We start from the raw sequence: 14089 nt of genomic DNA on the forward strand, positions 1-14089 counted from the left end.
CGACGACGACACCAGGATTTGCGACCACCAAATTCTTACATTACAACATTTAGCTTTACCCGATAGACGAACCTCGATTCGTCAGGAAAGCTGAGCGTTCGGCAAAAAGTGTCCTACACAAAACTTGTACCTCGTGTTAGGGTGCCTTGATGCAACTGCTGCAGCAACTGCAACTTGTAAGGCTTCATAAGTAGGCGTCGTTTCAGCACCCACCACACCATTTTCTTAAGAAATATACGTTCCAGGCTTGCCCCATCTCGTGGACTTCGAGAACTCCGTGTGAACGCACCCCGGGTACGCACGACGTTTTCATCAGACATACGTGGCCGTCCAGTGTTCTTCCCTTTGCGTATCTAACCACCTTCCAAGAATTTTGGACGCTCATATAAGTGTTTGTGCATAGGTGGCTTCTTGCTGAATCGACGGCGGAATGCATTTTCCACCTGAAAAATAGGATTTACTTCGAGCAAATTCCAAGACACAAAATGATTTCACTTGTGATGTAGTCGCCATATTGCTACAAACAAACAGCAGCGTAGCTTTGTCAAAACTTTGAACCTTCGTCTGTCCAGTGATGTTCGGATGTTTTTCTGTCTTTTACAGTTTATCTTTAATAAACAACTCAAATCTGTTCATTCGTTCCGAATCATCCGATATTTTCAGTGTTACAGAAAATTTTATTGTTTGATCATGTCTAACCACCCGTGTCTCCTAAGAGATTTTAGCACACTCGCCTATGACCTCTATTCTTAGCCCAAACCTAACATATAACTAGATAAAACTGAAATGCACCAAGTAGTGGCAACGTCGCGCACTGCGCAGATTATGGCGTATTCGGATCAATGGGCAATGGAGAGGGGGTGGTGGAGCGCGATAGTGTTTATCGGGCAATGCACCTCCGAGCTGTATTGTCCTGTAGATGCGTCGGTGATACTCAATCGGCTAGTTACCTAACTGTAGCAGATAGCTCCCGTTTGTACTACAGTCTATACTCATAAAACTTAGATTTCGAATTATTCCTTTTGCCTCATCACCATTCATCTTACACCTCGCCCATTTTCTTGCTAAAATTTTGTTACTAATGCTTCATTGTGTATTGTTGTTGCAGCCAGTGCTGTGCGAGGCGTCGTACGTGCTTCTGGAGTACGCCAGGACGTCCATGTTCATGTGGATGTTCGTCGAGGGGCTCTACCTCCACAACGCCGTCACAGGTACGTGTTCTGTCAGGGTAGTAACAAGTAAATTTGCACTTAGGAGGGAGGAAGTTGAGCACACACTATCGTCGATTTCATTGTTAGTGACGACGATAATCGAGACTCTTTATCCAAATAGGTGTTAACAATTAGCAAACTGGTCCTGGGAGTGAGACCAGAACGCGTATTAGCTCTACTGTTGAAGGCGTAGTTTCTGTACCATTTCCTATCGCATTGTCCTGACGATATTGCTTCGTACATAGGTTTCGAATTGGACCCCATTCGGAGTCTTCCTGGCCCTCTCATTATAACGTTGGGAAAGAGCTCGCCCCCAATCCGGGTCTTCGCTAATTTGAAACTTTTCGCCAATATATCAGTCGATGTTTGTGAATCCGTGTACGTGAACTCACTTCCTACACGCGCGATGAACCGTTTGTTTTCATATCTTGCGAAGTAATTCAAAAAAAATTCAAATGGCTCTGAGCACTATGGGACTCAACTTCTGAGGTCATTAGTCCCTAGAACTTAGAACTAGTTAAACCGAACTAACCTAAGGACAACACAAACATCCATGCCCGAGGCAGGATTCGAACCTGCGACCGTAGCGGTCTTGCGGGTCCAGACTGCAGCGCCTTTAACCGCACGGCCACTTCGGCCGGCGAAGTAATTCATTTCGTCTTTATGCATCATACTAATCACAGATTTACACCGGTTAGCATACCTAAACCACATTATTTTGTATTATTAACTCCAATTCGGCTTAGGCTTTCTGTGTTTCCCTATCGTTCTGACTGATTATACAGCGGAAACATAAAATGCAGAAATTGTCACGCTCCGCAGTTGAACTTTCTTCATATCAACACAATAAAACTATATTCAGGTTTTAAATTCTCATGCTCGGTATTATTACTCAAGAGAGATAAGCTACTAGCCATTCAAAAACACCAAGAATGATAACTGATCACCAAATTTTGCCTTATCTGTGTATACGTTGAAGTAGGAACAACATATTGTTACACAGGTATTTAAAAATTATTTTGTGTTTTGAGAAGTGGTGGTATCGACCAAAAAAACCAAAAAATGTCCAGCAAACTTAGGCCCTAAAATGCGTACCTGAACAGCTGTGAGCAGTCGTTCACGTAGAATTCCAGAACCAAATCGGGGTTAGTCATCCTCCGTTGTCTGAGCGATCCTGCATGAACAGTTGGTATACCCATGTCATGTGCAGCGTGTTCACCCCTTCGGCCACAAGATTAACCAACTAGAATGAAGTTCTGCTAGTGGTTGTTACAAAGATGTGGTGAAGATCCACTTTCACAAAAAAGATACTGTTTACAGACGACGCTGGTTTCCCACGAGAGGGGTTTGTCTTTAATGATGACCAATATTTGTGGGACGATCAAATCCAAAAGCAGGTGAAGGAGAAAGGACTCATCTCCGATATTCAATTAATGTATGGGTCGGAATTAGTGGTGACGGATTAATAGGACCTTACATACTACCAAACATCTTAACTGGTGCATAGTGTCGTCAGCTCCAACTAAACCACTTGCTTGTCTTCCTAGAGGAGGTACTATTCAAACAACTGCTACAGATGTGCTTCATGCATGATGAACAACAGCCCATTTTCCCCCAAATGTCCGAGAACGCCTCACACAGTTACTTTATGGGCAATGGTTCAGTCGGCAAGGTACAGAAAGTTCGCTAGCTCATTCTCTCGATCCTAATCCTTTGGACTTCTGGTCGTGGGCACACTTGAAATCTTTGGTGTGTGCAAGCACCATTGGTGACGTATTTAATAGCCTCCCGCTGTTTATGAAATGTTGAAAACGTCTAAATAATGGTAATTGGATCTTCGGTCGGACGTACATTTGCAATATGACATGGACTTCATCGTAAGCGCGAGATCCCTGTTGAAGAAAAGTGTGCTTATCATTCTGTAACTAAGAGAATGCGAAGCCGCCTGAAGTCCCATAAAAGTGAAATCAATCTGCCCTATGTTCTATCACAAAGAAACTGGCGGAACTGGTATACTGGACTTCAGAGTGACCGATCATGGAATAAACTTTACTAAATGTTTCCTTGTATCTTTCTGTCACAGGATCAACGAGGTTAGTCACTACAGCATGTGCAATGGCTTGCTGGTATGTACATTGAGGAAAGGTTTAGGGAACTGTTGATTCACAAACTGGTGCATGCTCTTCAACTTCTGTGAACATTTACCACATATAAATTCCTAACACTGTTGTTCCTTAAAGGGAACTGTTGTTATTATATTAATACTCGTTATTTAGCGAGGAGTAGGTTAACTAGGTAACGAAACATGGTCGCTCATGTGCTCAAACCCAAAGATTTAAACATTCAAAGAATAACCGAAAGCAAAATTCACCATTTTCTAGTAAAGTTTGAGTCACCAAATCTGGCTTGTGACTCACAGCAAAAACAGGCACGAAACTTGACCTGGGTCGTGATGTGTGGGGTGAATCACGAGTGAATAAAGAACAAAGTCGGCCCGATCTGGATTCAGTTAAATGAAAGCAAAGATAGCACTCGGCGGGACCCTGTAATGTTTCTGCAAAATGTCTTCAAAAATCATAGAGAATTGTCGGAACTGCGTCGCATCCCAAGTCACGTTGCAAGTGCCGACAAAAGCGGGAAATCGAACTCACCAGACCCCAACACTGCAACAGAAAAAGTCTGCACAAAATTCAGCCTGCCTCCCATCCCTGGACAGAGGCAGAAAGAAACTTGAAGGGGTGAACCGACCAATCTAGAAGACGAGTTTTTCAGTGGTATCAAGCAACTCATGACTTCCGAAGATAGGAGAAAAGACGCCTGCTTTTTTTTCTTAAAATATTACGTAGGTTCAATGCCTAAAATCTGAACAAGCGCTTGTCTTGCGCATGGTTCTGAGAGAATCAATCATGAGGACGTGCGTTATGAAAGGCTGGGCAGACAGACACCCCACCAAACTGGCAACCCAGTTCGAAAAATTAAACACAGTGTCCTTTCCCAGAAATCAAGAAAGTCCTCCTAAATTTACCAATGTGCGTGTGTCTGCAATTACAGCCATATTCTTACAGTCTAGTAATTTTTCATTTGTAGGAAGAGTGGTTAAAAGTATGTGGGGTGCCGAATACAGAACGTAATGAAATGAAGATAAGAATCTACCAGTACCAATGTGCGTGTGTCTGCAATTACAGCCATATTCTTACAGTCTAGTAATTTTTCATTTGTAGGAAGAGTGGTTAAAAGTATGTGGGGTGCCGAATACAGAACGTAATGAAATGAAGATAAGAATCTACCAGTACTGTTCCCAGGGTGATCTTCCTCCCTGTCATGATGAAAAATAGGACAAAAATAAGACAGAGAAAATATATTCTGCAGAACTTGGTAAAATTACAATGCACGTTAGAGGTCGATTGACGGTCTTTTTCAGCACAAACGCGTCATCAATCCTTTCCAGCGTATCCGTGACCAAATTAGAGAGCGTGATTCCGTAAGTCGTTCGACAGAAGCATGCCTTACAATAACTGGAGTCCGCCCACTTATCTGATTGGTCAGCGCGTCTGACCACAATGCTGTGGGTCCGCGTTCGATTACCAATCGAGCTGGAGACTTTTCTCCGTTCGGCGACTGGTTGATGTGTTGTCCTCAGCATCGACACACAAGCCACCCAACGTGGCGTGAGTCGTCCAATGTGACGCCAACAGAAAAGACCTGCAACTCGGGGTCCGAACTTCCCCACGTGGGGACTCACGGCCGTCAATACCGTACGATCATTTCAATTCGTTTCATCAGACATGATATTGGGCAGCTCCTATAGCGATGAATCACAAGTGCAGGTAGTATGTAGTAGGAAGCAAACTACATTAGAATCTCTGCCACCGGTTTACTGAGTTCCTTACCGCATTCTGACGGTTGTTCGTGATAGCCAAGAGCTTGCAACAGAAGGGATGTGTTTCACAGTAGTGAGATGAACATTTGCTCACTGCTCTTAAGGTATGCATTTTAGAGCCTGTTTTAACTAGACGTTTTCTTCTTGTCCTGGACCTTTCTACCACATCTCAAAATAATGAGTACTTTTCTTATTTCCCTTTATTTGTAAATGGTTTGGAGTATAAAGGGTGTGAAATCTAGATCATGTAACTACCTCCTCCGGTGGCAGCAGTGTCTCTAGTTGTGTTGCGCTTCGATTCTAAGTAAGTGTACTTGACAGATGCGGATAAGCCATACCATGCTGCATCAGCCCTGTTCCATATTCCATCAGTAGCGGCAGTTAGCAAGTGGCGGTGTGGCAGTTTCCCGACAACCCATGATCAGGGTTTTTCAAATGATGAAAGAGCTGGAGAAGGCACTGTCCATAGCAAAAATGGAATAATCCCTGTATGGAACTATGACCAAACAGCACGGCTACGATGGGGTCTGGTGCTATTTTATTTGAAAATAATTTTACAAAATCCTCGAAGACAGAGCGCAAGTAATGTCTTTTATGAGTAATAAATGTGACGTCTGCTGTAAAAGTTACCTGCTATGAGGACAAGAGGTGTTGTGTAATCCATTTGGCACCCCATATTATCAAGCCAGATTCCAGGAACCTATGACCACGACAATAGCAGTATGGCAACTTTTGTTCTCCTCGGAGACTCCACACAGGCATGCGAACGCTGTGAGGCTTTACAGACCATCAGCAAACGTATGAAAAGACGACGTGGTGCCAGTTCTGTTCATATCTTGTATGGTGTAGAGCAACGGTGTGAAACTCAAAAGCTGAAGTGGACCAAATGAACAAAATTCAAGCTTTGGCGGGGCGCATGAAAAAAGAGGAAAAAAAGATTTCAAATTCAGTTTTCAGAAACGTAAATTTACTTAGAAAACACTGTTTCGATAGAGACATCCTAATTAAAAGCATAGAAAAATAAAAATCGTTAAAATTGTAAAAAGGTATATTTTAATAGATTTAATATATAACTTGAACCTTCCTGGCACATTAAAACGACATTCGCCCGAATGAAATTCACACTCGGAATCTTTTCCCTTCGTGGGAAAGTGCTCTATCAAACGAGCTACCCCAGAACGACTCACGACCTGTCCTCGCAGCTTCACTTCCGCTTGCACCTCGTCTCCTACCTTCTACCAGGAAGTTTCTTACCGGTGCACACTCCGTTTCAGAGTGAAAATTTCATTCTGAAAACATTCCCAGGCTGTGGCCAAGCCATCTACATCTACATCGACATATACATGGATACTCTGCAAACCACATTTAAGTGCCTGGCAGAGGGTTCATCAAACCATCTTTACAATAATTTTCTATTATTCCACTCTCGAACAGCTATGGGAAAAAACGAACACCTTTATCTTTACTTGAGAGGTCTGAGTTTCCTTTTTTATTATGACGATCGCATCTCCCTATGAAGATCGTATTCGGAATAGAACGTTGTACCCCGTTAATACTATCTAGTAAGGATCCCACACCTCGCAGCAGTGTTCCAAAAGACGACGGACAAGCGAAGTGTTGACAGTCTCTTTAGCAGATCTGTTGCTTTTTCTAAGTGTTCTGCCAATAAATCTCAGTCTTTGATTCGCCTTCCACAACATTTTCTATGAGTGCTTTTCAATTTAAGTTGTTCGTAATGGTAATTCCGAGGTATTTAGTTGAACTTTTGGGATTTAGATTAGATTGATTTACCGTGTATCCGAAGTTTAACAGATTCCTACTAGCACTCACGTGGATAACCTCACACTTTTAATTATTTAGTGTTAATTGACAATTTTAGTTCCGAAGAGATATCTTTTCTAAATCGTTTTGCAATTTCTTTTGATCTTACGATGACTTAACTAGACGATAAACGACAGCATCATCTGCAAACAACCTAAGACGGCTGCTCAGATTGTCTCCTAAATCGTTTATATAGTTAGATGTCTCCGCAATATTGTTTCTTCCAGTAATGTTAGTCATGGAAGTTTTGCTGGAGAACAGCCGTGGAGTTTGGAAGGTCGGAGACAAGGTACAGGTGGAACTGAAGCTGTGAAGAGGGGTCGTCAATCGTGATTGGGCAAGTCAGTCAGTGGGGCACTTCTCCGCGTAACGCAAAGGTCGCGATTTCGAGTCTCGATTCGGCACAAAGTCTTAATCTGCTAGGAAGTTCCATCTCAGCGCACAATCCGTTGCAGAGTTAACATTTAATTCTCAATATTAATATATTTTTTGAACATAAACTTACCAGACACTGAATAACAGCTCAAACTGATAAATGTTTTCCGAAAACGAAATATAATTCCTTTTCGCTAACCAAGCAAATCGCTTCGTACAAGAGGAATATTTGTCGACGTAGTTGTATCACATGAGGTGGGACAAGGAGGAATAAATTTCGGATTCTGCAGTGTGTAGGAGGGGAATGACTTTTGTCTTTATCCTGTATTGCCACCAGTCCAGGTTCCAAACACTAACAGCAGCTATGGTAGAAATGATAAAAGGAAATAACAGCGTTACGTGAAAGCCTGTTGTAAGAATGATGAGTTGAAACGTGTTATTACTTCTTCTTCTTCTTCTTCTTCTTCTTCTTCTCCTCCTCCTGCACCTCCTTCTCCCCCTCCTTCTTCACTTCAAGTAGTAGAAAAATTGCCTGTTACGGTACCTTATCTGTTCTATGGTCTTCCCATATATTTTCCTTCCACTGCGTTTGTATTTCAGAGCCTTTGTCGCAGATCTTTCTCCACCCATGTGATCTACATGTCCCTTCAGTGTTCTCCTATTTTTCTTCATTTTTTCCTTTTAGGTTATATATTCCTAAATACCTCGTTGTACTTTAATTTCTTCCTCAACTTCCATTGTAGAACTTTCCACTCTTCTTAGATATCTCATATCTTGAGCCTGTATTCTACGTCCTTCGTGTCTTGTCGTTCTTCATGCTTCACTTCCATGAAAAAGAGGTTCGTGCTGTTATTGTTTTATAAGAGTTTGGCTAGGTTTCTTCCCTGGCTTTATTCTGCAAAATTTTAACGATGGAAGTAAATTTATTTAATTTTTGGTCCATGTCATGTTATTTACTTGTAGCGGTGAATACGACCCAATGGGACATGAATAGCTTCAACGCTAATTCCTTCATTAAATAATACCGGGAATCAGTTCACCGAGCATCTACAATACAACTGTTTGTAACCTGCTACTGGCGCCACTGGGAAAACATCTTAACGTCATAGCCATCAGGTGATGAGGAACTACCAAGCTGTACCGATACGCGTCTATGAGATATAGGGAACATATCGATAGAGCAACGACGATAAACTGTGTTGACAAAGACTTTGGTTCGAGATCAATCTATTCCTTATGCTTGAATCAGCAGCAGTGTGCTCTTTTGTTTCTCGAACAAACACTGTTGCTCCTTTTATACCCTTTGGGTCTTTCAGGTGGTGGGTCCCTACAAGAATAAGCACATAATAATCGGGATCGTGCGATGGCACGTTAGATGACAATATATTCACTTAGCGATCTATTGACAGGGTTGACCGCACAGCTAACCTTTAAGGCCCGTTCACACTAGGCCAATAATTTAGACGAGTGGCGGCCCGATCCAGTAAGTTGAGCAGTAAACAGTTAATTAGCTTCCCTCCACAACAGCTCCGTTACCACTGGCGCGCCACTGGACTGGCGCGAATAGCGTCACAATGTTAAGTAGCGCGCATTATTCTCAGTCTTCGTTCCGCTCTCTCTTTTCGTTTCTTGTAGATCAGCAACATGACTCTTTGGAGTCCTTACGTCGAACAGGAGTGCTTGTGGGACACCGTAAAAAAGTAAAGCAGCAGACAATGTCGCCATCATAGAGATGGAAAGCACGACAGGAATATCGGGGATCCAGGAGAGAGTTTTTCGTCTGAAAAAACTGCGTTTGATGTGTTCGGAAAACATGTTGCACTCTAGCTCATATCTCCCTTGTAGGCGGGGAAACACATGCAGCTCTTACTATCTTTCTTTTTATTTCTTCCTAAATTAAACTAAGTTTTGATATTTCCATATCCAAATCACTCAATATATTTTGATAAAGTGTAAAGCTGCTAGACAAACAAAAAAGGCAGAAATGAATAAGAATACCGCCTCCAAAGGGAGGGACACTTACAACGGTATGATCGGCTGCGGGCGCCTGATGCAACTCCTCCTCAGATCCACTCATGTCCCATACACCGATCATAGCGGCCAAGAAGCAATAAATGATCCACTGTTAGCAATCAGGTGATAGGTCGGTAAAAATAAGCAACAGGTGAAGAAAAGTCCAATTCCTGTTCTCTGATGGCGGATGCAGATGTGAAGGGTTTGTGGTGGTTATACCTGGTCGACTTCAGCGTTGAATACGCCTACCCTAACGTTCACAATCCAGTATCGGGTCACTGTCACAGCCGACAGCCCCACAACTGTCGATACTGCATGAATCGAATAGCCGGCCAAACAGAGACCCATAGGAGCCCATATTTTAACTCTGTCTGTTGCTGATAATACTGTTACACCCGAGTATGTGGCATCTCCATGCCCCTCAGAGTGGTAACTGAATGTCTAACGCTGTTCACGTCTTTTATACATCCTGCCAGGCATGATAAGAACACTCAACACGAACAACACTAACGTATTATGGTAGCTCTTCTACGTACCCCATCACTTACGTACCTGCTGCTGATGTGTACGTGTTCTTTGTTACACAGACCACCGACCACACCTTCTTAATGGTTCACTCCCTTGCCAGGCACTCATCTTGAGGAATATCCTGATTAACAACCAAAAGTCTGCTGCAAAAACACATCATTTACTGGCGAGAACTGTTTAGACCAAAAACTTTTTATAGTCGACCTACACATGCGAAACACATAAGATAATCTTTTTAACAGGTTGTACAAAGACGCTGTCGCTATCGAGAACATATCTCATGTTCACAGAAGTATGTATTGTTATAATTTTTAACACAAAGGAACCTTATATGGCTTACAGGATTGCAGACGGGTACTGTCTGCGACAAGCGCCGATATTGCAGAGCTAAAATAGTCTTCGCTTTCAAGTGAAACAATAAATCACAGTATATTGCAACATAAACACTCAGTAAGCAATAAAAGCAAAACCTGCTTGGAATTTTGCACTGACTGTAGTCAAATAACACAAAGACAGAGTTATTGCTAGTTAAGAGCCCATAGGTAATTAGTATTACACTTAAGACAACAGCCGGTCGGGTGGCCGAGCAGTTCCAGGCGCTACAGTCTGGAACCGCGCGACTGCTACGGTCGCAGGTTCGAATCCTGCGTCGGGCATGGATTTGTGTGATGTCCTTAGGTTGGTTAGGTTTAAGTAGTTCTAAGTTCTAGGGGACGGATGACCTCAGAAGGTAAGTCCCATAGTGCTCAGAGACATTTGAACCATTTAGACAACATCTTAAGTTAATTGTCTTTGGTTGCGAGTTGATGCTAGCTGTTTGCGGAATATGATGGCATTTAGTCCTTGGTTAGTTCTACCTCATCAATTGTTGGTTCATGTTGGCCTTGACAACGATCTCTGGCTTCATTTATTTCCTGAAAATGACGGAGTGTTCGCCAGTCGAAATATAGGCGGTTGTCGAGGGCGATGCGGAGCAGCCTTTCCGTACGTTATTTGTGTTCCGCGTTCCTTTCATAATTTATTTCATTTTTAATCTCACGATGCTGATTGCTCTTAATCTACCAAATTAAAATCGCACTCAAACTCGAGGGAGGAAGGGTGGATGGTATTTTGTTTTATTTTTCTTTACATACAGCATTCTCTCTCACATAGCCATAATGGTCTCATTTTCCCGCATTGTCCATTTAGTTTGGAAGCATGAGTGATTGGCTGGAATGCTTTGCAGAAGCCACAGAAGTCCCTTAACTTATTATCCTAAGAAGCAGTACGAACTTTTACAATTTCGCTTTTCACGTAATTTTGGTATCGCAAAAACATTTCCCTGAACGGACTTTGGTGAATCACAGGCCTTCCAGCCTCGTTCAGGCTGTCTGCAAAACAAGCCAGTAGCTCTAGCGGCTTTTCTGCTCGTCCTCACTGGTCAGTGGAATGGGCGCCGCCTCCCTCTCTTAAATATTACATCTCAGCTCTGAATAGGGGACATAAGTTGACTGCCTTTGGTCTGTAAGCACGTGTGTTGCTAGTGGACACAAAACTAGGTAAGTCGTGATCTGTTTGAGTTAGGAAGCCAGTAAAGCCCTATCTTGAACCCTTGTAAATTCTTTGCATATTTTTCTACTTATTTCGTGTGAAACTGATTTGCTTTCGAGCCGCATCGGACTTTGCGCTTGTGCCTCGTCCGTTGTTTGGACACACTGGGCAGCTACGCTAAGTAACGCCATTCGTACTTATTTTGGTCAGTGAATCGCTAGTGATTTTTCCCCTGTTTTGTAGTTTGTGTGTTAAATGAATATTTCCGAGTGAATATTTTTTTTATTTTTTTTTTATTTTGCAAATAGAATCTTGTTGTATTGTGTGTAATGTTGAGACCACATGGCGATTTCATTCCCCTGCCGCATATGAGTCAGGGGAGAGCTGGCAGTGGCACAGTCCACCTCTCTTCAGCCAAACGGTTTAATAAAATGCATGAAATGGGAATGCTTACAAAAAAATACAGGTGAATAAAAGGGGGACATGTAGATGATGAGAGTTCAAATACACACTAATATAGGGAAATGCACAGGGGGACAGTTAAAAAGAACACAGCTGTCATTTCTTGTGCACTTAAAATCACTGTAGTTAAAAGTCGGCCACAGGAGAGAATTACATGAACAATCATGGACTATATACAGGTCAAGCACACAATTTAAAACCACATCACTTGATGACACTGTATAATGGCACCAAACACAACATTAACTCAGACCACATGATAATGAATAAAAATCCGGGGAGCATCTGACAGGGGTGTGTACAAGGGAGAAGGGAAAAGGAGGTGAGAAAGAGGGGAGAGAAATGGGGACGAGGTGGGGGGCACACCACATGGGGGTCGAGGGAGGGAAGGGACAGGAGAGGAAAGCAGCTGAGATGGGGGTGCAGGGACTTGGGGAGTGGAGGGATGGAGGAGAATCTACTCTGGGAGAAGGACGGGAGAGGATAAGGGGGACCCTGGGAGGAGTGGGGGGGTACAAAGCAAGGTTACTGTTGGAAGGAAGAGTAGATGTCACTGGGAAGTTCAACATCTGGGATAGGGGAGTTAACTGATAAATATTCTAGTTCGAGTTAACAATATTAACTTTCTTTTCAAATGATTCGAGAATCGAATAAGGAATTTGCGCTAAAGTTATGTAAAGATGGGGATGTGAGGCCATTTTGTTCTGTTAACAGTCTGGCAGTGAATCCTCCTATCAGTATACGAGGGGTACCTAAAAGAAAACGGAATATCATTCCTGTGGGCGTAGTTATTGTAGTATGTTTTTCTTCCGCTAGGCGTGTATAGAGCAACTCATTGCCACTAGTGACACCTGTATTGTCGACATGGCTTGTTCTGTTCAACTGTAGCGATTGTTCTTGGTAGCGCCGTTTTGTTCTTGCGTTTTTCATGATGGAAAGTCTAACTGACCAAAGTGAAGCAGTAAAATTTTATTTTCTACTAGGTAAAAATGCTGCTGAAACTGTTCTAGTGTTGGAAACGGCTTACCAAGATGACGGCGTGGGTAAAACTCAATTGTACGTGAGATTTGCTCGGTTTAAAAATTGTGACATGTCGATTGATGACAAACCTCTTTCTGGACGTCCATCAACTGCCCAGTCGACGAAAATATTGAAAAAATTCCGGAGCTAATGCTCACAGACCGTCGATAGGCAACTGTCAGAGATTAGTGTGTTATTTTGGAGATCAGTTCAGAGAATTTTAACGGAAGATTTGTGAATGAAAAGGGTTCGTGCCAACGCACCTGCACACACAGCCATCTCTGTTAGGTTTTGGCTAAAAATGGCGACGTTCCACTGTCCCACGCATCTTACCCATCTGACCTGGCTCCGTGCGACTTTTTATTATTTCAACGCATTAAAAGGGGCATGAAAGCACACCGATTTGACAACACTGAAGAAGTCAAGAAAAAACGAGGGGGTAGCTGTCAGCTATTTCTAAAGATGAGTACAAAAAATGTTTCGGACAGTGGAAGCACCGGTGCGACAAATGTATTGAGAGTATTTTGAAAGGCCTAAGTTTGTTTCGTAAACAATTGAAAATAAATACCCTTTAAAAATATTCTAGTTTTTTTGGACACCCCCTCGTAGTTTGCATGCTTATTATTTCCAGTTATTTGCAATCACTGTCGTAATTTGCTTTCTGCAACGGTGAAGCTCCCGCACTCTCTTTTTCCCATCTAATTATTTTTACCTTGTTCGTTGTTGAGAAATAGTCCATTGCTGAGATGTTGTCAAGCCAATCAGATCAGTTTAAACTGTGAGGTATTTGTTTTGTAAATAAAAATCGTCTTTTCATGCTGCAGTGTTTTATATTTCTCCCAGATACATTTCGTTTTTTCACTTCAAGGCATCATCAGTGGGGTATAGAATGATACAGTTTTTTTCGATATGTGTTATTTGTAGATTGTAAAACAGTTCACGTCTCGTTTATTATGTAAATAAGCGATTACTTATAGTTTTTAGTTGGCTTATAGGTTTTAGTTGGCATCTGGGATTCCTTTCATCTGGTCACATGCTGGAGGTCGCATTACAGCTCTGTTTGCGAAACATAAACATGTTTTTATGTTCGGAACTTTCTTTTTCCCACTTTTCATCTTGTCTGCCCTTATTGTTGTAATGAATTATCAGACTTCTGTCACTAATTATACATATTTTATCGTAAAGAGTGATTTCAAGACGTAACTGCCGTGAGTTCGCTATGTGTCTCATCCTGTTTTTTTTTTTTTTT

The 14089-nt window shown here is 42.2% G+C and overlaps 1 protein-coding gene across 1 annotated transcript in view; it reads left to right on the forward strand.

Annotated features, from left to right (window-relative positions):
• LOC124777479 (PDF receptor-like) overlaps positions 1-14089 on the forward strand; it is a gene marked incomplete at its 3' end in the record, with an annotated part of 233679 nt that overhangs the window by 154096 nt on the left and 65494 nt on the right. The window contains exon 7 of the mRNA XM_047252914.1: positions 1109-1211. Within this exon, the coding sequence (XP_047108870.1) occupies positions 1109-1211 (103 nt within the window). The remainder of the gene's footprint in view (positions 1-1108; positions 1212-14089) is intronic.

This window comes from Schistocerca piceifrons, chromosome 2 (assembly GCF_021461385.2).
Source record: "Schistocerca piceifrons isolate TAMUIC-IGC-003096 chromosome 2, iqSchPice1.1, whole genome shotgun sequence".
In the NCBI taxonomy this organism is placed as follows: domain Eukaryota; kingdom Metazoa; phylum Arthropoda; class Insecta; order Orthoptera; family Acrididae; genus Schistocerca; species Schistocerca piceifrons.